This window comes from Salmo salar, chromosome ssa20 (genome assembly GCF_905237065.1).
Source record: "Salmo salar chromosome ssa20, Ssal_v3.1, whole genome shotgun sequence".
Classification (NCBI taxonomy): Eukaryota; Metazoa; Chordata; class Actinopteri; order Salmoniformes; family Salmonidae; genus Salmo; species Salmo salar.
This window is the reverse complement of record NC_059461.1, coordinates 76,872,262-76,893,347: the sequence shown is the minus strand read 5'-3', so window position 1 is coordinate 76,893,347 and position 21,086 is coordinate 76,872,262. Positions and strand designations below refer to the sequence as shown.

Sequence of the window (21,086 nt, the reverse complement as noted above, 5' to 3'; positions counted from 1 at the left end):
TATAGTGCAGGGGTCAGAGTGTGTGTGTGTGTACCTTCAGTATAGTGCAGGAGTCAGTGTGTGTGTGTGTGTGTGTGTGTGTGTACCTTCACTATAGTGCAGGGGTCAGTGTGTGTGTGTGTACCTTCAGTATAGTGCAGGGATCAGAGTGTGTGTACATGATGATTCCTCTGCTCTGTAGAGTTCTGATCCTCAGTCCCAGCTTCATCTCTCCTGTCCTTCCTCCATCAGACACTTTATACTTGATATAGCTGTTCCCTGAGAAACTCAGAGACGTGTGACCTGTATACACACACACACACACACACACACACACACACACACACACACACACACACACACACACACACACACACACACACACACACACACACACACACACACACACACACAGATATGCAGAGTCAGAGCACGTACACACACACACACACACATGCATGATTGAACACATTTGGAATTTTCTATTTGCATCCACAAATTACACCACATTTACAAAGGATCCAAACATTGAATAGCACCTGCACATTCTCCTAGTTTCCCTGGTGGACACTGGCAGACGTACGGTCCTCTGGTGCCCTCTGTGCCCACACACTGCATGTCTCCTGGGCAGGGCTGCTCATCACACAACTCTGAGGCTGGGGGACAGCTACCATCTGATGGAGGGAGAGAGAGGAGGGAGAGAGAGAGAAAGAAAGAAGAGGAGCAAGAGAGAGAGGAGAGAGAGAGGAGGGAGGGAGAGAGAGAGAGGAGGGAGGGAGAGAGAGAGAAAGAAGAGGAGCGAGAGAGAGAGGAGGGAGGGAGAGAGAGAGAAAGAAAGAAGAGGAGCGAGAGAGAGAGGGAGAGAGAGAGAGAGAGAAAGAAAGAAGAGGAGCGAGAGAGAGAGGGAGAGAGAGGAGGGAGGGAGAGAGAGAGAGGAGGGAGAGAGAGAGAAAGAAGAGGAGCGAGAGAGAGAGGGAGAGAGAGAGAGAAAGAAAGAAGAGGAGCGAGAGAGAGAGGGAGAGAGAGGAGGGAGGGAGAGAGAGAGAGGAGGGAGGGAGAGAGAAAGAAGAGGAGCGAGAGAGAGAGGGAGAGAGAGAGAGAGAAAGAAAGCAGAGGAGCGAGAGAGAGAGGGAGAGAGAGGAGGGAGGGAGAGAGAGAGAGGAGGGAGGGAGAGAGAAAGAAGAGGAGCGAGAGAGAGAGGGAGAGAGAGAGAGCGTGTGTGTGCGAGAGAGATGTGAGCGGTGAAACAAAAAAGAGAAAGGAAGAGTGAGGGGAATGGGGAGGTAGAGAGAGAGACAGGAGGGGAGAGATGAAAGGGATTGAGAGAGAGGGAGGAAGGGGGAGAGGTTAACACAACATGAAAGGAAAAGAGAAGAGAAGGAGAGGGTGTGAAACAGAGTGAGACAGAAGACAGAGGATAGAAGGAGGAAGGGAACGAGAAGCGTGAAACGAGAGAAAGGAAGAAAAGAAAGGATGAATAAAGAGAGCAAGAGAGGACAAGTTAATTTAGGGTTATTCAGAGTAGAGGCAGCCAAATCCTCTGTCCCCAGGAGACATGCTAATCACGTTAGCCACAACATGCTAATTCAATCTACTGGGGGGGTCTGTCTAATCCCAGGGGTCAGATACACACTCAAGATGCCATCAGCTTTTTATCATTATAGTATTTGTACAATCAGACAGAGTGGTTGTTACAGTGCAGATCATGCAGACGGCAACAATGTCTATGCCTAATGTACAGCTCTCAAAGGATACTTGGTGACACTCTAGTTTGTGTGTATGTTGTTGTATTAGTATGTGAGTGCATCACGATGCATATACATTGATATGATACATGGGTGTAGTATGTCTGTGGGTGCAGGTCCTCACCAGTACAGGTGCAGCGTGTGGTCCTGTGGAAGCGTGGCGACACAAAGCTAACCCTGGGTGTGCTGTAGGTGATGAGAGCGTGAGAGTCCAACACAATGCTCTGCTCACACTGGGCCCCGCGACACTCCAGCCCAGAACAGTTCTTATCCAAGATGGCCGACACCCTCAGCACTTCCTCCAGCTGCCTCCGGGAGGCGCTCAGCTTCTGGGTCAGGTATGCTGCCTTGTAGAACCCTCCCCCAGCCGTCTCCACGGCAACCAGCAGATCCAGCTGGCTGGTCCCGCCCACGGGCTGCAGACTAAGCACGTGCAGCGCGTCTTGCTTCTGCGTTGCCGCGGCAACCTTCAGAACTTTCACCACGTTTTTTAGATGTGTAGCCACGAAGTCGTGGGGTTGCACACTCTCGAAACGCACCGTCACCGCCTCGCGCAGCATCTCTGGCGACGCCTGCTCCACATGCACGCTCACAGCCACGGGCACGGCGAAGCGTCCGTCACTCACGCTGGCGTTGAGGGAGTAGCGACCGGCGTCCAGGCCGCCCAGGGCTATGATCTTACCGTCTCTCGGACTGATCTTGAAGAGGGAGCGTTGAGACGGAGGGGCGTGGCCGAAGGTCAGGGCATCGTAGGGGTCTGCGTCAGTGGCGTGCAGCTGGCCGATGACTCCTCCAGGAAACTCGTCCTCCATGGTGATGATGTGGACCTCCAGGGGTAGCGCTACGGGCCGGTGAAGGCTCTCCTCAATCACACGCACCGTCAGGGTAGAGGAGGAGGACAGACGGGGCTTACCTGAGTCCCTTACCTGGAGGTAGGGGGAGGAGGGGAGAAGCAAAGGGTTAACACAGAGCCAAAAACCGTCCATCACAATGTGATTTAGTAACACAGACCTTCCACAAAATAGCTGGTTAAGACCTGGTGCTGACACTAACAGGGTTGACCAGCTGGTTATAAGACCGGGTGCTAACACTAACAGGGTTGACCAGCTGGTTATAAGACCTGGTGTTAACAGTAACAGGGTTGACCAGCTGGTTATAAGACCTGGTGCTAACAGTAACAGGGTTGACCAGCTGGTTGTAAGACCTGGTGTTAACAGTAACAGGGTTGACCAGCTGTTTATAAGACCTGGTGCTAACAGTAACAGGGTTGACCAGCTGGTTGTAAGACCTGGTGTTAACAGTACAGGATTGATCAGCTGGTTATAAGACCTGGTGTTAACAGTAACAGGGTTGACCAGCTGGTTGTAAGACCTGGTGTTAACAGTAACAGGGTTGACCAGCTGGTTGTAAGACCTAGTGTTAACAGTAACAGGATTGATCAGCTGGTTATAAGACCTGGTGTTAACAGTAACAGGGTTGACCAGCTGGTTGTAAGACCTGGTGTTAACAGTAACAGGGTTGACCAGCTGGTTGTAAGACCTAGTGTTAACAGTAACAGGATTGATCAGCTGGTTATAAGACCTGGTGTTAACAGTAACAGGGTTGACCAGCTGGTTGTAAGACCTGGTGTTAACAGTAACAGGGTTGACCAGCTGGTTGTAAGACCTGGTGTTAACAGTAACAGGATTGACCAGCTGGTTGTAATACCTGGTGTTAACACTAACAGGGTTGACCAGCTGTTTATAAGACCTGGTGCTAACAGTAACAGGGTTGACCAGCTGGTTGTAAGACCTGGTCTTAACAGTAACAGGTTTGATCAGCTGGTTATAAGACCTGGTGCTAACAGTAACAGGATTGATCAGCTGGTTGTAAGACCTGGTGTTAACAGTAACAGGGTTGATCAGCTGGTTGTAAGACCTGGTGTTAACAGTAACAGGATTGACCAGCTGGTTGTAAGACCTGGTGTTAACAGTAACAGGATTGACCAGCTGGTTATAAGACCTGGTGTTAACAGTAACAGGGTTGACCAGCTGGTTGTAAGACCTGGTGTTAACAGTAACAGGTTGACCAGCTGGTTATAAGACCTGGTGTTAACAGTAACAGGATTGACCAGCTGGTTGTAAGACCTGGTGTTAACAGTAACAGGATTGATCAGCTGGTTATAAGACCTGGTGTTAACAGTAACAGGATTGATCAGCTGGTTATAAGACCTGGTGCTAACACTAACAGGATTGATCAGCTGGTTATAAGACCTGGTGTTAACACTAACAGGATTGACCAGCTGGTTATAAGACATGGTGATAACACTAACAGGGTTGACCAGCTGGTTGTAAGACCTGGTGCTAACAGTAACAGGGTTGACCAGCTGGTTGTAAGACCTGGTGTTAACAGTAACAGGATTGATCAGCTGGTTGTAAGACCTGGTGTTAACACTAACAGGGTTGACCAGCTGGTTATAAGACATGGTGCTAACACTAAGAGGGTTGACCAGCTGTTTATAAGACATGGTGCTAACACTAAGAGGGTTGACCAGCTGGTTATAAGACCTGGTGCTAACAGTAACAGGGTTGACCAGCTGGTTATAAGACCTGGTGCTAACAGTAACAGGGTTGACCAGCTGTTTATAAGACCTGGTGCTAACAGTAACAGGGTTGACCAGCTGGTTATAAGACCTGGTGCTAACACTAACAGGGTTGACCAGCTGGTTGTAAGACATGGTGTTAACAGTAACAGGGTTGACCAGCTGGTTATAAGACATGGTGTTAACAGTAACAGGGTTGACCAGCTGGTTATAAGACCTGGTGTTAACAGTAACAGGATTGACCAGCTGGTTGTAAGACATGGTGCTAACAGTAACAGGGTTGACCAGCTGGTTATAAGACCTGGTGTTAACAGTAACAGGGTTGACCAGCTGGTTATAAGACCTGGTGCTAACACTAACAGGGTTGACCAGCTGGTTATAAGACATGGTGCTAACACTAACAGGGTTGACCAGCTGTTTATAAGACCTGGTGCTAACAGTAACAGGGTTGACCAGCTGGTTATAAGACCTGGTGCTAACACTAACAGGGTTGACCAGCTGGTTGTAAGACATGGTGTTAACAGTAACAGGGTTGACCAGCTGGTTATAAGACATGGTGTTAACAGTAACAGGGTTGACCAGCTGGTTATAAGACCTGGTGTTAACAGTAACAGGGTTGACCAGCTGGTTGTAAGACATGGTGCTAACAGTAAAAGGGTTGACCAGCTGGTTATAAGACCTGGTGTTAACAGTAACAGGGTTGACCAGCTGGTGATAAGACCTGGTGCTAACACTAACAGGGTTGACCAGCAGGTTGTAAGACATGGTGTTAACAGTAACAGGGTTGACCAGCTGGTTATAAGACATGGTGCTAACAGTAACAGGGTTGACCAGCTGGTTGTAAGACATGGTGCTAACAGTAACAGGGTTGACCAGCTGGTTATAAGACCTGGTGTTAACAGTAACAGGGTTGACCAGCTGGTTGTAAGACATGGTGTTAACAGTAACAGGGTTGACCAGCTGGTTATAAGACATGGTGCTAACACTAACAGGGTTGACCAGCTGGTTATAAGACATGGTGCTAACAGTAACAGGGTTGACCAGCTGGTTGTAAGACATGGCGTTAACAGTAACAGGGTTGACCAGCTGGTTATAAGACCTGGTGTTAACAGTAACAGGGTTGACCAGCTGGTTGTAAGACATGGTGTTAACAGTAACAGGGTTGACCAGCTGGTTGTAAGACCTGGTGCTAACAGTAACAGGGTTGACCAGCTGGTTATAAGACCTGGTGCTAACACTAACAGGGTTGACCAGCTGGTTGTAAGACATGGTGTTAACACTAACAGGGTTGACCAGCTGTTTATAAGACCTGGTGCTAACAGTAACAGGGTTGACCAGCTGGTTGTAAGACCTGGTGTTAACAGTAACAGGGTTGACCAGCTGGTTATAAGACCTGGTGTTAACAGTAACAGGGTTGACCAGCTGGTTATAAGACCTGGTGCTAACAGTAACAGGGTTGACCAGCTGGTTGTAAGACATGACGTTAACAGTAACAGGGTTGACCAGCTGGTTGTAAGACATGACGTTAACAGTAACAGGGTTGACCAGCTGGTTGTAAGACATGACGTTAACAGTAACAGGGTTGACCAGCTGGTTGTAAGGCATGGCGTTAACAGTAACAGTGTGAGATGATCTTCTTACCTGCACCTGGATGACATACTCCATGGCCAAGTCCCTCCTAAACACCTGATTGGCTAACAGAGTGCCATCCCACTCAAGTGTAAACTCTCCACCCTCATTCCCTGATAAGATGCGGAACTCAAAGGGTGGGCCGTTATGGGAGGAGTCCTGGTCTATGACGGACAGCTGGAGAATGCTGGTGCCGATGGGCTTATTCTCCTGTGATTGGACAATACAAGAAGGGAAATGAGATTAGATGCAAGACGGAGTGTGTGTGTGTGTGTGTGTGTGTGTGTGCGTGTGTGTGTGTACGCGCGCTTCTCCTGTAAGAAGGGATATGTGTGTGAATATCTGTCTATGTGGATGTAAGTGTGTATGGAGTTCATTGGCCATCAGAGCTGTCAATCATGTGAGTAACAGTACCTGTATGACAGTGGTGAGATTGGCCGGGGTGAAAGTAGGCGGGCTGTCGTTGATGTCTGAGATGTCGATGTTGACCATCACCGTTGACGACATGGGCGGAACACCACTGTCCAGAGCCCTGACCGCCAGAGAGTAACCAGACACCTAGAGAAGAAAAAAGACAGTTTCCCTTGAAACTTCACATTGAGAAACTTTTGAATCATTTCATTCCTGATAATTATAACAGGATCGAGAAAATCAAACGCAGCAATTTCCATGCAAATCAAATTCACCACACATTAACCAATGATGACAAGTCCCTAATCAAATATCCTCCTGGATACGCATCCTTATAATTTGGTACCCACTTGAATATCAGCGCACCAAACAGGAACCTAACGGCGCTGATTAAGTGTGTTGTGATTGGTTGTGGGCGCATCCTTTGATCCTCTGAAACACACTGCTGTGACTGACACATTCCTGGCGTGTCCTACCAAGCACGTACCCTGGGTTTCTGTCTCTGTCTCTCAGATTCACAGGGTTCCAAAATAGTTCTTCGGCTGTCGACATAGAATAACCCTTTTTGGTTCCATGTAGAACCCACTGTGGAAAGATTTCTACATGGAACCCAAAAAGGTTCTACCTGGAACCAAAATGTTTTTGTTTTTTTAAATGGTTCTCCTACGGGGACAGCCGAAGAACCCTTTTAGTTTCTAGATAGCACCTTTTTTTAGGAGTGTACCTGAGGGAACACTGTCAAGGCTATCTCAAGTAGACAGTATTTACTAGCTTAGGGAGTGAAGACACACACACACGCACGCCCACGCAGGCACACACACACACACTCACACACACGTGCGCGCACACACACACGTGCGTGCACACACACACACACACACACACACACACACACACACACACACACACACACACACACACACACACACACACACACACACACACACACACACACACACACACACACACACAATTCCCTACCACCCTAGCTGCAGGGTGTTGCTGTGTGCTTCCACATATTGCTCTGTAATAACAGCCTAACTAAACACAGCAGAAGAAAACTTCAGACAAAAATAACAAGCTGAGAAATGAAAAAAGAAACCACAATAAACAACCACAGTGCTGCTTAGGAGAGAGTAAATGAGAATAACCTATATGGAAATGAGTGTGTGAAGTGCACGCACGCACACACACACACACACACACACACACACACACACACACACAGGGCTGCGCTCTTTCTGATAACCCAAACACACTTTCATCAGCTCTTTCATCCCCCACAAGCCCAGGCGTTCTCTTTGGACCGTGCTCAGATACACTCCCTGCACTATCACGGACCACACTCATGAATTTTTTATGATGGGAATTGGAAGACACACTCGGAACTCTTCAAGCGCTCCAGGGAAGAAAAAAGAGGGAAGAAGGTAGGCTGGGAAGAGGAGGGATGGGATGCAATGTCCCCACTCTCTAATTAGAGGAAATGACCAACCTCCATGAGAGAAACGGCCAGGAGGAGGTGGCTTGCTGCAGGGGGATGATGACGGGGGTGTTTGTGATGGTGATGTTGCAGTGTGCGTGTCAGAGACAGTCCTTGTTAATAGTGTTCATGTTGTGGTTTTATTGGCCGTAAAGTTTGTTTGTTTGTGTGTGTGTGTACCTGTGTGGGTATATATGTGTGTACCTGTGTGTGTATATATGTGTATACCTGTGTGTGTGTGTGTGTGTGTGTGTGTGTGTGTGTGTGTGTGTGTGTGTGTGTGTGTGTGTGTGTGTGTGTGTGCTCACCGTCTCTCTGTCCAGCTGTTTGTTGACCTTCACCATGCCAGAGAGAGGGTCTATGAAGAACTGGTTCTCTTTGTCGCCACTGACGATGGAGTAGAGTATATCACCATTCACCTGACTGTCTACGTCCTCAGCTGTCAGCTAGAGGAGGAGGAGAGGGGTTAGGCAGGGACTCTCCAACGCACGCACACACACACGCACACACACACAGTAAGATGGCCAGTGTTTCCTAAACATTTCCTCAAGTTCTCCCATCCAGTTCAACTTATTGGATGTAGTTCAGAATGAATCAGGTGTGTTTGTACCAGAAAAGCTAAAATGAGTGCAACCCGATTGGGGGTACTGCTGGAGAGGTGATGGAAACATGGCTGAACCAGTCCAGTTTAAAGAGCCAACTGGTCATACCTTGACGACGGACTCTCCGATGGTTGCGTCTTCGGATACGACAGTGGTGTAGACGTCTCGGCTGAACATGGGTGCATTGTCATTGACGTCTGTCAGGTTAATGTTTACCATGGTTACGGCACTTAGGGGCGGGGTTCCACCGTCTCTGGCCTCCACAGTGAGGAAGTAGTCTTTACACGTCTCAAAGTCCAGAGGCTTAGACACTGAGATGACACCTGGTACACAGAGAGAGAGTGAGAGGTCAACAGGGAGGTAGATATCCTACTTCTAACACCATGTACAAGTCTGTAACACAAATTTGCTAACAAAGACATAAATTGACACTTTATATTCTGCATATGGAAACTCACCAGTGAGGGGGTGTATGTGGAACTTTCCGTGCTCGTTGCCTGAGCGGATACTATAGGTGATCTCAGCATTGGTTCCAATGTCCTTACTGGCTGCGTACACTCTCAGCACCTCTGTCCCTAACGCCACGTCCTCTGGCACGGTGGCGAGGTGGTCACGCCGCTCAAACACCGGCGGGTTGTCATTGATGTCCAGGACTGTGACGGTCACGTTGACCAGGGAGGACAGCCGGACCGGAGAGCCCTGGTCGGACGCTCTGACCGTGATCATGTAGGACGGTTGCTGTTCGCGGTCTAGGGAACGTTCCAGGACCACGATACCGGAGGACTTGTCCATGGAGAAGAAGCCGCCAGCAGAGTTGGCCAGAGAATAGACCACCTTACGACTGACGCCTGGAGAGAGGGGAGAGGACGGAAGGATGCTAGAACACTCTTTCATAAATCAATGATTTCATTTATTGATTGCCATCTGTGTGTATGTGTGTTTCGAGGGCTGAGATGTAGAGATATCAGAAAGCAGACAAAGAGAGAGTGAGAGAGAGAAAGAGACAGAGAAAAGAGAGAGAAAGAGAGAGTGATAGAGAGGTTGACTCCAGTTCAAACATTAATCTTTGTTTAATTGGTCCCTCTCCTCTCATGATACCCTTGTCTCCCCCTCCCTCTCCTCTCATGATACCCTTGTCTCTCCCTCCCTCTCCTCTCATGATACCCTTCACTCTCTCCCTCCCTCTCCTCCCATGATACCCTTGTCTCTCCCTCCCTCTCCTCCCCTGATACCGTTCACTCTCTCCCTCCCTCTCCTCCCATGATACCCTTGTCTCTCCCTCCCTCTCCTCCCCTGATACCGTTCACTCTCTCCCTCCCTCTCCTCCCATGATACCCTTGTCTCTCCCTCCCTCTCCTCCCATGTTACCCTTCACTCTCTCCCTCCCTCTCCTCCCCTGATACCCTTCACTCTCTCCCTCCCTCTCCTCTCATGATACCCTTCACTCTCTCCCTCCCTCTCCTCCCATGATACCCTTGTCTCTCTCTCCCTCTCCTCTCATGATACCCTTCACTCTCTCCCTCCCTCTCCTCCCCTGATACCCTTCACTCTCTCCCTCCCTCTCCTCTCATGATACCCTTCACTCTCTCCCTCCCTCTCCTCCCATGATACCCTTGTCTCTCTCTCCCTCTCCTCTCATGATACCCTTGTCTCTCTCTCCCTCTCCTCTCATGATACCCTTCACTCTCTCCCTCCCTCTCCTCTCATGATACCCTTGTCTCTCCCTCCCTCTCCTCTCATGATACCCTTCACTCTCTCCCTCCCTCTCCTCTCATGATACCCTTCACTCTCTCTCTCCCTCTCCTCTCATGATACCCTTCACTCTCTCCCTCCCTCCCTTCCTCTCCTCTCATGATACCCTTCACTCTCTCCCTCCCTCTCCTCTCATGATACCCTTCACTCTCTCCCTCCCTCCCTCTCCTCCCATGATACCCTTGTCTCTCCCTCCCTCTCCTCTCATGATACCCTTCACTCTCTCCCTCCCTCTCCTCCCATGATACCCTTGTCTCTCCCTCCCTCTCCTCTCATGATACCCTTGTCTCTCCCTCCCTCTCCTCTCATGATACCCTTCACTCTCTCCCTCCCTCTCCTCTCATGATACCCTTCTCTCTCTCTGGTTCTCTCTTCCTCGCTCTCTCTCCCTCCCTCTTCTCCCCTTATACCCTTCTCTTTCCCTTCCTCTCCTCCCCTTATACCCTTCTCTCCTCCCCTTATACCCTTCTCTTTCCCTTCCTCTCCTCCCATGATACCCTTCTCTCTCCCTCCCTCTCCTCCCCTTATACCCTTCTCTCCTCCCCTTATACCCTTCTCTTTCCCTCCCTCTCCTCCCATGATACCCTTCTCTCTCCCTCCCTCTCCTCCCCTTATACCCTTCTCTCCTCCCCTTATACCCTTCTCTTTCCCTCCCTCTCCTCCCATGATACCCTTCTCTCTCCCTCCCCCTCCTCCCCTTATACCGTTCTCTCCTCCCGTTATACCCTTCTCTCTCCCTCCCTCTCTCTCTGGTTCCCTCTTCCTCACTCTCTTTCCCTCTCTCGCTCTCCCTCTCTTTCTTCTTCTCCCTCTCTCTCCTCCTCTGATGCCCTTCTCTCTGTCATCCTGCCACAGCGCTTCCTCTTTGAAACCTACCGCCAGTCGACACTGCATGGCTTGTTGGTAAACAAGTGTGGTTGTGACTTTTCATTAGTGTGGTTGTGACTTTTCATTAGTGTGGTTGTGGCAGAGCTTTATTTTCTTTCCGTTCCCCTTCGCAAGGCGAGACGGTGACAGCAGCCAAATCCAGTCAGAGACAGAATGTGGGTGTTAGCAGTTCGTGTGTGTGTGTGTGTGTGTGTGTGTGTGTGTGATTGCTATCAGTAAGTGCAAGTAGCTGGTCCAAACCCAAGGCAAATTAAATAGGATTGCTAACAGCTAACAGTGAGGTAGTGCTGAGCAGAGCAGAGTAAACATTATTATAAACTCTACCCATCTATCAGTTAATATTCAGCAGGATGGGCAACTCTGGTCCTGGAGAGCTGCAGTATGTGCAGGTGAGAGAGAGAGAGAGAGAGAGAGAGAGAGAGACAGAGACAGAAACAGAGAAACAGAGAGAGTAGAATATTCCATTCTTACCTTCATCAGGGTCAATGGCCTGTATGCGTGTGAGCAGGGCCTTGGTAGATGTGTCTTCATACACACTGGCAGTGTAGTGGGGAGCAGAGAACGCCGGAGGGTTGTCATTCACATCCAACAGCGTCAAGTGGACCTCCGCACGACAGAACCGACCACCTCCGTCTGTTGCCTGGGCAACCAGTCTGTACACAGGGGTCTTCTCCCGGTCCAGGGCCTGGGCTGTCTTTAGTTCGCCTGAACAGAAAAAGAGGAGAGACAGGTTAAGATCACACACACATCAACTTCATTGGCTAATGTAAAATAAAGTAAAGGTAGTGTACCAGTGTCTGGGTCGATGCTGAAGTCTTCAGAGCCGGGTCCATGTAGAGAGTACTGGATCCAAGCACTGACCCCTACATCAGCATCGCTGGCCCCAACCCCCACTATCACTCTGTTGACTGGGATATCCTCTGGGACCGAGGCGGTGTACAGAGCCTGCACGCACAGCAAGATAGCATCAAACACCACAACACTCATAATGCATAGCATTTACACACACAACAAGAACATACTAACAACAAAAATCATCCCTCCGAACAAACAGCTCCTCAATACATAACAACAACAAAACACTAACATCAACTAGTGTTGCCCATTTTGGGGAATATTCAGAGGTGGAAACTTTCCGTTGAATATATGGGAATTAAAGGGAATATATGGGAATTAACAAAAATATATGCAAATGAATACTAACACCATTTAAATGTAGATGTTCTTTGCATTGTATTTATTTACATATCATATGGAGACAGAAACATAAACCTTTACCGTGTCATAAGTAGACATAATTGCAAATTATTAAATCTTTCCAATAGAAATAAAAAACAAAACAATTTAGTTACAAATTGAACTTTAATTAAATTAGTTGACTCTTCACATGGGATGATTTCACTGAACAATGATCGATCGCATCTCCCAAAAATCTTTTCAACATTCATCTGTAAAATGATAGTCTAGAAACGAAAGCTTGGGTTGTCTTCCTCTCAGGCTTCCATGTCTTCTCCCTGGACCTCCTCAATGTCCACCTCTTGAACATCAGACTCTGAGGCCTCATCTTCACTGTCACTTTCCAACCTTGTTGAGGATGGCTCGCTGTCAGGCTCAAAAAGCCTCAAATTTGCCCCGATGGCCACCAATTTTTCAACCCTTGTATTGGTCAGCCTGTTACATGCTTTGGTGTGTGTGTTCCCAAACAAGGACCAGTTGCACTCTGAGGTGGCTGATGTTGGTGGGATTTGGAGGATGATGGAGGCAACAGGGGAAAGAGCCTCAGATCCACAAAGTCCCTTCCACCAGGTGGCTGATGAGATATGTTGGCACGACTGCCATATTGCATCTCCATCCCAAAGCCATTGCTTGGAAGTGTACTTCAACAGACTGCCAAGAACTTTGCCCTCATCCAGGCCAAGGTGGCGAGACATGGTAGTGATGACACCATACGCCTTGTTGATCTCTACACCAGACAGAATGCTCTTGCCAGCATACTTGGGGTCCAACATGAACGCTGCAGCGTGTATGGGCTTCAGACAGAAGTCTTCACGTTTTTTTGATGTATTTCAGAACTGCAGTTTCCTCTGCTTGGAGCAACAGTGAAGTGGGCAGGGCAGTACGGATTTCTTCTCTTACATCTGCAAACAGAGTCTGAACATCAGACAGGATAGCATTGTCTCCCTCAATCCGTGCAATGGCTACTGCTATAGGTTTCAGGCTGCTTACCACTCTCTCCCAAAATACATCATCCAGGAGGATCCTGGATGGCCCTGGACCGGGAGAAGACGCCCGTGTACAGACTGGTTGCCCAGGCAACAGACGGAGGTGGTCGGTTCTGTCGTGCGGAGGTCCACCTGACGCTGTTGGATGTGAATGACAACCCTCCGGCGTTCTCTGCTCCCCACTACACTGCCAGTGTGTATGAAGACACATCTACCAAGGCCCTGCTCACACGCATACAGGCCATTGACCCTGATGAAGGTAAGAATGGAATATTCTACTCTCTCTGTTTCTCTGTTTCTGTCTCTGTCTCTCTCTCTCCTCTCTCTCTCTCTCTCTCTCTCTCTCTCTCTCTCTCTCTCTCTCTCTCTCTGTCTCTCTCTCTCTGTCTCTCTCTCTCTGTCTCTCTGTCTCTCTCTCTCTGTCTCTCTCTCTCTGTCTCTCTCTCTCTCTCTCTCTCTCTCTCTCTCACACCTGCACATACTGCAGCTCTCCAGGACCAGAGTTGCCCATCCTGCTGAATATTAACTGATAGATGGGTAGAGTTTATAATAATGTTTACTCTGCTCTGCTCAGCACTTACCTCACTGTTAGCTGTTAGCGATCCTATTTAATTTGCCTTGGGTTTGGACCAGCTACTTGCACTTATTGATAGCAATATTGGCAGACTGTGATATGGCAGACTGTTATATGGCCATTTCTTGGAGAGACTCCTTCCCCTCCAGGAGACTGTCAAACATGATGACAACACCACCCCAACGGGTGTTGCTGGGCAGCTTCAATGTGGTGCTCTTATTCTTCTCACTTTGCTTGGTGAGTTAGATTACTGCTATAACTTGATGACCATTCACCAGTTCCTTGGCTCTCTTGAAGTGTATCCACTGTTTTCAGTGTCATGATGTCCTTGAGGAGCAGATTCAATGCATGAGCAGCACAGGCAATGGGTGTGATGTGAGGGTAGGTTTCCTCCACTTTAGACCAAGCAGCCTTCGTGTTCGCGGCATTGTCTGTCACCAGTGCAAATACCTTCTGTGGTTCAAGGTCATTGATTACTGCCTTCAGCTCATCTGCAATGTAGAGACTGGTGTGTCTGTTGTCCCTTGTGTCTGTGCTCTTGTAGAATACTGGTTGAGGGGTGGAGATGATGTAGTTAATTATTCCCTGCCCACGAACATTTGACCACCCATCAGAGATGATTGCAATACAGTCTGCTTTCTCTATGATTTGCTTGACCTTCACTTGAACTCTGTTGAACTCTGCATCCAGCAAATGAGTAGATAAAGCATGTCTGGTTGGAGGGGTGTATGCTGGGCGAAGAACATTCAGAAATCTCTTCCAATACACATTGCCTGTGAGCATCAGAGGTGAACCAGTTGCATACACAGCTTGAGCAAGACATTCATTAGCATTTCTCTGACTACGTTCCTCCATTGTGTCAAAAAAACTACTGATCCAGGAGGATCATGAGCTGTTGCTATCGATAAAGTCTCTGATTCATCATTTTCACCTCGAATAGAGGTTGCTTGTTGTGAGCTCTAAGGGAACTTTATGCACTTGGCCAGATGACTCTGCATCTTTGTTGCATTCTTCACATATGATTTGGCACAGTATTTGAAAATGTACACAGCTTTTCCTTCTACATTAGCTGCAGTGAAATGTCTCCACACATCAGATAGTGCCCGTGGCATTGTCCTGTAAAGATTAGAAAAAAATGAGTAAAAAAAAAAACAAATACAATTCCATGTACAGATAAATAGTTAAGCAGATAGATTAAACAACTCCTTTGTAAGATAATTTTTTTAAATGAAACATGTATGGAAACAGGTGAATTAACACTCCTCTGTTAGCAGGCTCAAGCTAAAACCCACATGGTAGCAAAAACTAACTAGCATAAATTGTTAACAAGTTAGAAATGATTTAAACACACTCTGCTGTAGGCTACTATTTACTAGCTAACAAAAAATCATGTATGTCATATAAAATATATTCACCCCACCCAGTATTGTAATCAAAACTTACCAGAAAGCATGTAGTCCTTGGCTCAGACAGTGTAGTAGTGTGGGCTCAATAGCATCTCATTAGTGTGCAAGATCTTGAGAATCAGCTGTACATGTGATGGAAAAATGCACTGTGCATGCAGAGGGTTGCAATTCCATTGAGTTTGTGGATAGTTTAACCAAAATATGCCACAAGACCTAGAATTGCCTTTTGTGTATCCCACAAAAAAGGTTCACTGTTATAAGCAAATTTTTGTGATGTATTCAAACAAAAACCCCAGGCTTAACTTCCCATGAAAAATTTCTGGGAAAGTTCCCTTTGCAACTCTACTCCGAACAAACAGCTCCTCCATACACAACAACAGCATACTAACTACATATCAACCAGCATCAAACACGCCACAACTCTCCTAATTGTGTACAACAACTCTCTAGACAGACAGAGAAAACAAACAGCAGTAACTAATAAGCAGCAACAAACATCGTCTGTCAAACGACATTAGAAATCAACACAGTTCCTTAACATATACAGCAAACACACTGCTCAAACAGACACACAACCACAGCTACGTATCACCAGACCTCACACAGGAACACACAGACACAACCACAGCTACATATCACCAGACCTCACACAGGAACACACAGACACAACCACAGCTACATATCACCAGACCTCACACAGGAACACACAGACACAACCACAGCTACATATCACCAGACCTCACACAGGAACACACAGACACAACCACAGCTACATCTCACCAGACCTCACACAGGAACACACAGACACAACCACAGCTACATATCACCAGACCTCACACAGGAACACACAGACACAACCACAGCTACATATCACCAGACCTCACACAGGAACACACAGACACAACCACAGCTACATATCACCAGACCTCACACAGGAACACACAGACACAACCACAGCTACATATCACCAGACCTCACACAGGAACACACAGACACAACCACAGCTACATATCACCAGACCTCACACAGGAACACACAGACACAACCACAGCTACGTATCACCAGACCTCACACAGGAACACACAGACACAACCACAGCTACATATCACCAGACCTCACACAGGAACACACAGACACAACCACAGCTACATATCACCAGACCTCACACAGGAACACACAGACACAACCACAGCTACATATCACCAGACCTCACACAGGAACACACAGACACAACCACAGCTACATATCACCAGACCTCACACAGGAACACACAGACACAACCACAGCTACATCTCACCAGACCTCACACAGGAACACACAGACACAACCACAGCTACATCTCACCAGACCTCACACAGGAACACACAGACACAACCACAGCTACATATCACCAGACCTCACACAGGAACACACAGACACAACCACAGCTACATCTCACCAGACCTCACACAGGAACACACAGACACAACCACAGCTACGTATCACCAGACCTCACACAGGAACACACAGACACAACCACAGCTACATATCACCAGACCTCACACAGGAACACACAGACACAACCACAGCTACATATCACCAGACCTCACACAGGAACACACAGACACAACCACAGCTACATCTCACCAGACCTCACACAGGAACACACAGACACAACCACAGCTACATCTCACCAGACCTCACACAGGAACACACAGACACAACCACAGCTACGTATCACCAGACCTCACACAGGAACACACAGACACAACCACAGCTACGTATCACCAGACCTCACACAGGAACACACAGACACAACCACAGCTACGTATCACCAGACCTCACACAGGAACACACAGACACAACCACAGCTACATATCACCAGACCTCACACAGGAACACACAGACACAACCACAGCTACGCATCACCAGGCCTCACACAGGAACACATCTCAAATACACTCTAAATTATATAGTGCTTGTTTACAGTAAAGTAACAGATTGTGCAAAATATGAAAACAGAACCAACTGCAGCAAACAAAAGGATTAAATATGAGTTATGACTGAGGCTTGAACATAAAACACAACCACATATAAGACAAGTGGAATTCAACTTTAAAGTCACATTTCTGTGACAGTTATGGGGTAGCTTACAATAAAGAATGAACACCTATGATAATCAATACCAATGTTTTACTATGTTGTAGGAAACTATGTCATTCAGAAAACATATTAGAATAATGACCAATAAACATAAACATATCAAATGCAATAGTGTACAGACGGAAAAGTCTGTAAATAAAATGTGACTGACCTCGTCGCAGACAGGGCTGTTGTCATTGGTGTCAGTCACAGACACCTCCACGGTTGCCCTGGTGACAAACAGGCCGTCGCTAGCGGTAACGTTGAGAAGGTACAGGTCCTGTTCCTCACGGTCCAGTGGGCGCTTCACATACATCTTCCACTCACCTTGCACCTGCCCCAGGGCAAACTCCCCTCGAGGGTTCCCACCTGAGGAGAGAGAGAGGGAGGGAGAGAGAGAGTTTATATACACACCCAAGGGTTCCTACCTGAGGAGAGAGAGAGATAGTTTATATACACACCCAAGGGTTCCTACCTGAGGAGAGAGAGAGAGAGTTTATATACACACCCAAGGGTTCCTACCTGAGGAGAGAGAGAGAGAGTTTATATACACACCCAAGGGTTCCTACCTGAGGAGAGAGAGAGTTTATATACACACCCAAAGGTTCCCACCTGAGGAGAGAGTGAGAGAGATAGTTTATATACATACCCAAGGGTTCCCACCTGAGGAGAGAGGGAGATAGTTTATATACACACCCAAGGGTTCCCACCTGAGGAGAGAGTGAGAGAGTTTATATACACACCCAAGGGTTCCCACCTGAGGAGAGAGAGAGATAGTTTATATACACACCCAAGGGTTCCTACCTGAGGAGAGAGATAGTTTATATACACACCCAAGGGTTCCCACCTGAGGAGAGAGAGAGATAGTTTATATACACACCCAAGGGTTCCCACCTGAGGAGAGAGAGAGATAGTTTATATACACACCCAAGGGTTCCCACCTGAGGAGAGAGAGAGATAGTTTATATACACACCCAAGGGTTCCTACCTGAGGAGAGAGAGAGATAGTTTACAAACACACCCAAGGGTTCCCACCTGAGGAGAGAGAGAGATAGTTTATATACACACCCAAGGGTTCCCACCTGAGGAGAGAGGGAGAGAGATAGTTTATATACACACCCAAGGGTTCCCACCTGAGGAGAGAGAGAGAGAGTTTATATACACTCCCAAGGGTTCCCACCTGAGGAGAGAGGGAGAGAGATAGTTTATATACACACCCAAGGGTTCCTACCTGAGGAGAGAGAGAGATAGTTTATATACACACCCAAAGGTTCCCACCTGAGGAGAGAGATAGTTTATATACACACCCAAGGGTTCCCACCTGAGGAGAGAGAGAGAGGGTTTATATGCACACCCAAGGGTTCCCACCTGAGGAGAGAGAGAGAGGGTTTATATGCACACCCTGAGGAGAAGGCTGCAATCTGAGGGCCAACCTTAAACATGCACACACACACACACACACACACACACACACACACACACACACACACACACACACACACACACACACACACACACACACACACACACACACACACACACACACACACACACACACACCAGATGTATTGGCCAGTGCTTTAATGACCTCTAGAAGTCCTCTCAGCGCTCCATCTGACACTGAGAGCTGAGCAGAGTAAATTATTACATTCTGCCATAGAGCTTTTTATTTGGACGTTGCACTGGAATTAAAAGTGGAGCAATCAATGAGGGTCAAACACATAACGACAGTGGTAATTCACCACATTTAACAGGAGCAGGCTCAGCTCAGCACTACAGAAGGTAGTGACATCTCTCTACCAAATCCACATTAGACTGGGTCAGGAACAACCTCACATACACAGAACCTTAGTAACTCTATAGTAACTCTATAGTTACTCTATAGTAACCGTATAGTAACTCTATAGTAACTCTATAGTAACTACACTCACACAGGGGGAGGAAGGATGGAGACAGAGAAATGGTGAAAGAGAGAGCGACAGAAAGCGAGGAAACGGAAGAGAATGCGAGAGAGAACTTTTATGTAACAAAAGGGAGAGGGAGAAGAGAAAGGGAGATTACTTAATTTTTTTATTTAACCTTTATTTAACCAGGCAAGTCAGTTAAGAACAAATTCTTATTTACAATGACGGCCTAGGAACAGTGGGTTAACTGCAGAACGACAGGTCGGGGATTCTATCTAGCAACCTTTCGGTTACTGGCCCAACGCTCTAACCACTAGGCTACCTGGCGAGAGAGAGACAGACAGACAGACAGACAACCTACAGCTGAAACAGTGAACTAACTGTTACAGTGCTGTGGTATAACTCTACTGAGTTATTATGTAGAGATATTTAGAGCTGTCTGCCTGTACTAGACCCTGCCTGTACTAGACACAACACTCTTTTCATAGAGAGCAGAGCAGCTTCTCCTAGACTAGTGAGTGGGAGGGGAGGCTGCAGTCTCAGTGTAAGGACCAGCCATGCAGACTCAGTAATAGACTACAGATGAAGGATCTTAATTTGAGCCACTTTGCTACAGCAGGAAAATAATCCTGCATCAACAGGAAATGTGAATTATTATGTGGATTATAATATATATAATGGATTTTTTTTTTATACATTTTTCATGAGGGCAAATCAAGTCTGACATTTTAAAGCAGAAATTACAAACTTTAGAAACCTATTTAAACCTTGAATAGACTACAACTTTGCATTTTTCAACAACAAAAGAGTGATCAAATTAAGATCCTACATCTGTAGCTGTTCCAGTCAGCCTCAGTAGCACAGCCTCTAATCTCTGAGTCATCTCACCACCACTTCAATACGAACACATCATCAGCCTGCTTTTGTCCCCACCCCTTCATCAGCCTCCTCACCACTTCATCAGCCTCCTTCTGCCCTCACCACTTCATCAGCTTCCTTCTGTCCTCACCACTTCATCAACCTCCTTCTGTCCTCACCACTTCATCAGCATCCGTCTGTCCTCACCACTTCATCAGCTTCCTTCTGTCCTCACCACTTCATCAGCCTCCTCACCACTTCATCAGCCTCCTTCTGCCCTCACCACTTCATCAGCTTCCTTCTGTCCTCACCACTTCATCAACCTCCTTCTTTCCTCACCACTTCATCAGCCTCCTCACCACTTCATCAACCTCCGTCTGTCCTCACCACTTCATCAACCTCCTTCTGTCCTCACCACTTCATCAGCCTCCTTCTGCCCTCACCACTTCATCAGCATCCTTCTGTCCTTACCACTTCATCAACCTCCTTCTTTCCTCACCACTTCATCAGCCTCCTCACCACTTCATCAGCATCTTTCTGTCCTCACCACTTCATCAGCATCCTTCTGTCCTCACCACTTCATCAACCTCCTTCTGTCCTCACCACTTCATCAGCATCCTTCTGTCCTCACCACTTCATCAGCATCCTTCTGTCCTTACCACTTCATCAACCTCCTTCTGTCCTTACCACTTCATCAGCCTCCTTCTGTCCTCACCACTTCATCAACCTCCTTCTGTCCTCACCACTTCATCAGCTTCCTTCTGTCCTCACCCCTTCATCAGCCTCCTTCTGCCCTCACCACTTCATCAGCCTCCTTCTGTCCTCACCACTTCATCAGCCTCCATCTTTCCTCACCACTTCATCAGCATCCGTCTGTCCTCACCACTTCATCAGCCTCCTTCTTTCCTCACCACTTCATCAGTCTCCTCACCAC

General features: G+C 47.5%; 1 protein-coding gene across 10 annotated transcripts in view; it reads right to left on the bottom strand.

Annotated features, from left to right (window-relative positions):
* Positions 1 to 21,086, bottom strand: part of LOC106581345 (protocadherin Fat 3) — a 485,897-nt gene that overhangs the window by 83,455 nt on the left and 381,356 nt on the right. For all 10 annotated transcript variants that reach the window (XM_045703948.1, XM_045703947.1, XM_045703950.1 and 7 more), the window contains 11 exons: positions 17,563 to 17,759; positions 11,859 to 12,012; positions 11,539 to 11,772; positions 8,886 to 9,275; positions 8,536 to 8,750; positions 8,134 to 8,271; positions 6,349 to 6,492; positions 5,947 to 6,144; positions 1,849 to 2,650; positions 519 to 653; positions 125 to 282 (listed from right to left, as the gene is read on the bottom strand). In XM_045703948.1, coding sequence (XP_045559904.1) covers positions 125 to 282; positions 519 to 653; positions 1,849 to 2,650; positions 5,947 to 6,144; positions 6,349 to 6,492; positions 8,134 to 8,271; positions 8,536 to 8,750; positions 8,886 to 9,275; positions 11,539 to 11,772; positions 11,859 to 12,012; positions 17,563 to 17,759 — 2,765 coding nt within the window. The remainder of the gene's footprint in view (positions 1 to 124; positions 283 to 518; positions 654 to 1,848; positions 2,651 to 5,946; positions 6,145 to 6,348; positions 6,493 to 8,133; positions 8,272 to 8,535; positions 8,751 to 8,885; positions 9,276 to 11,538; positions 11,773 to 11,858; positions 12,013 to 17,562; positions 17,760 to 21,086) is intronic.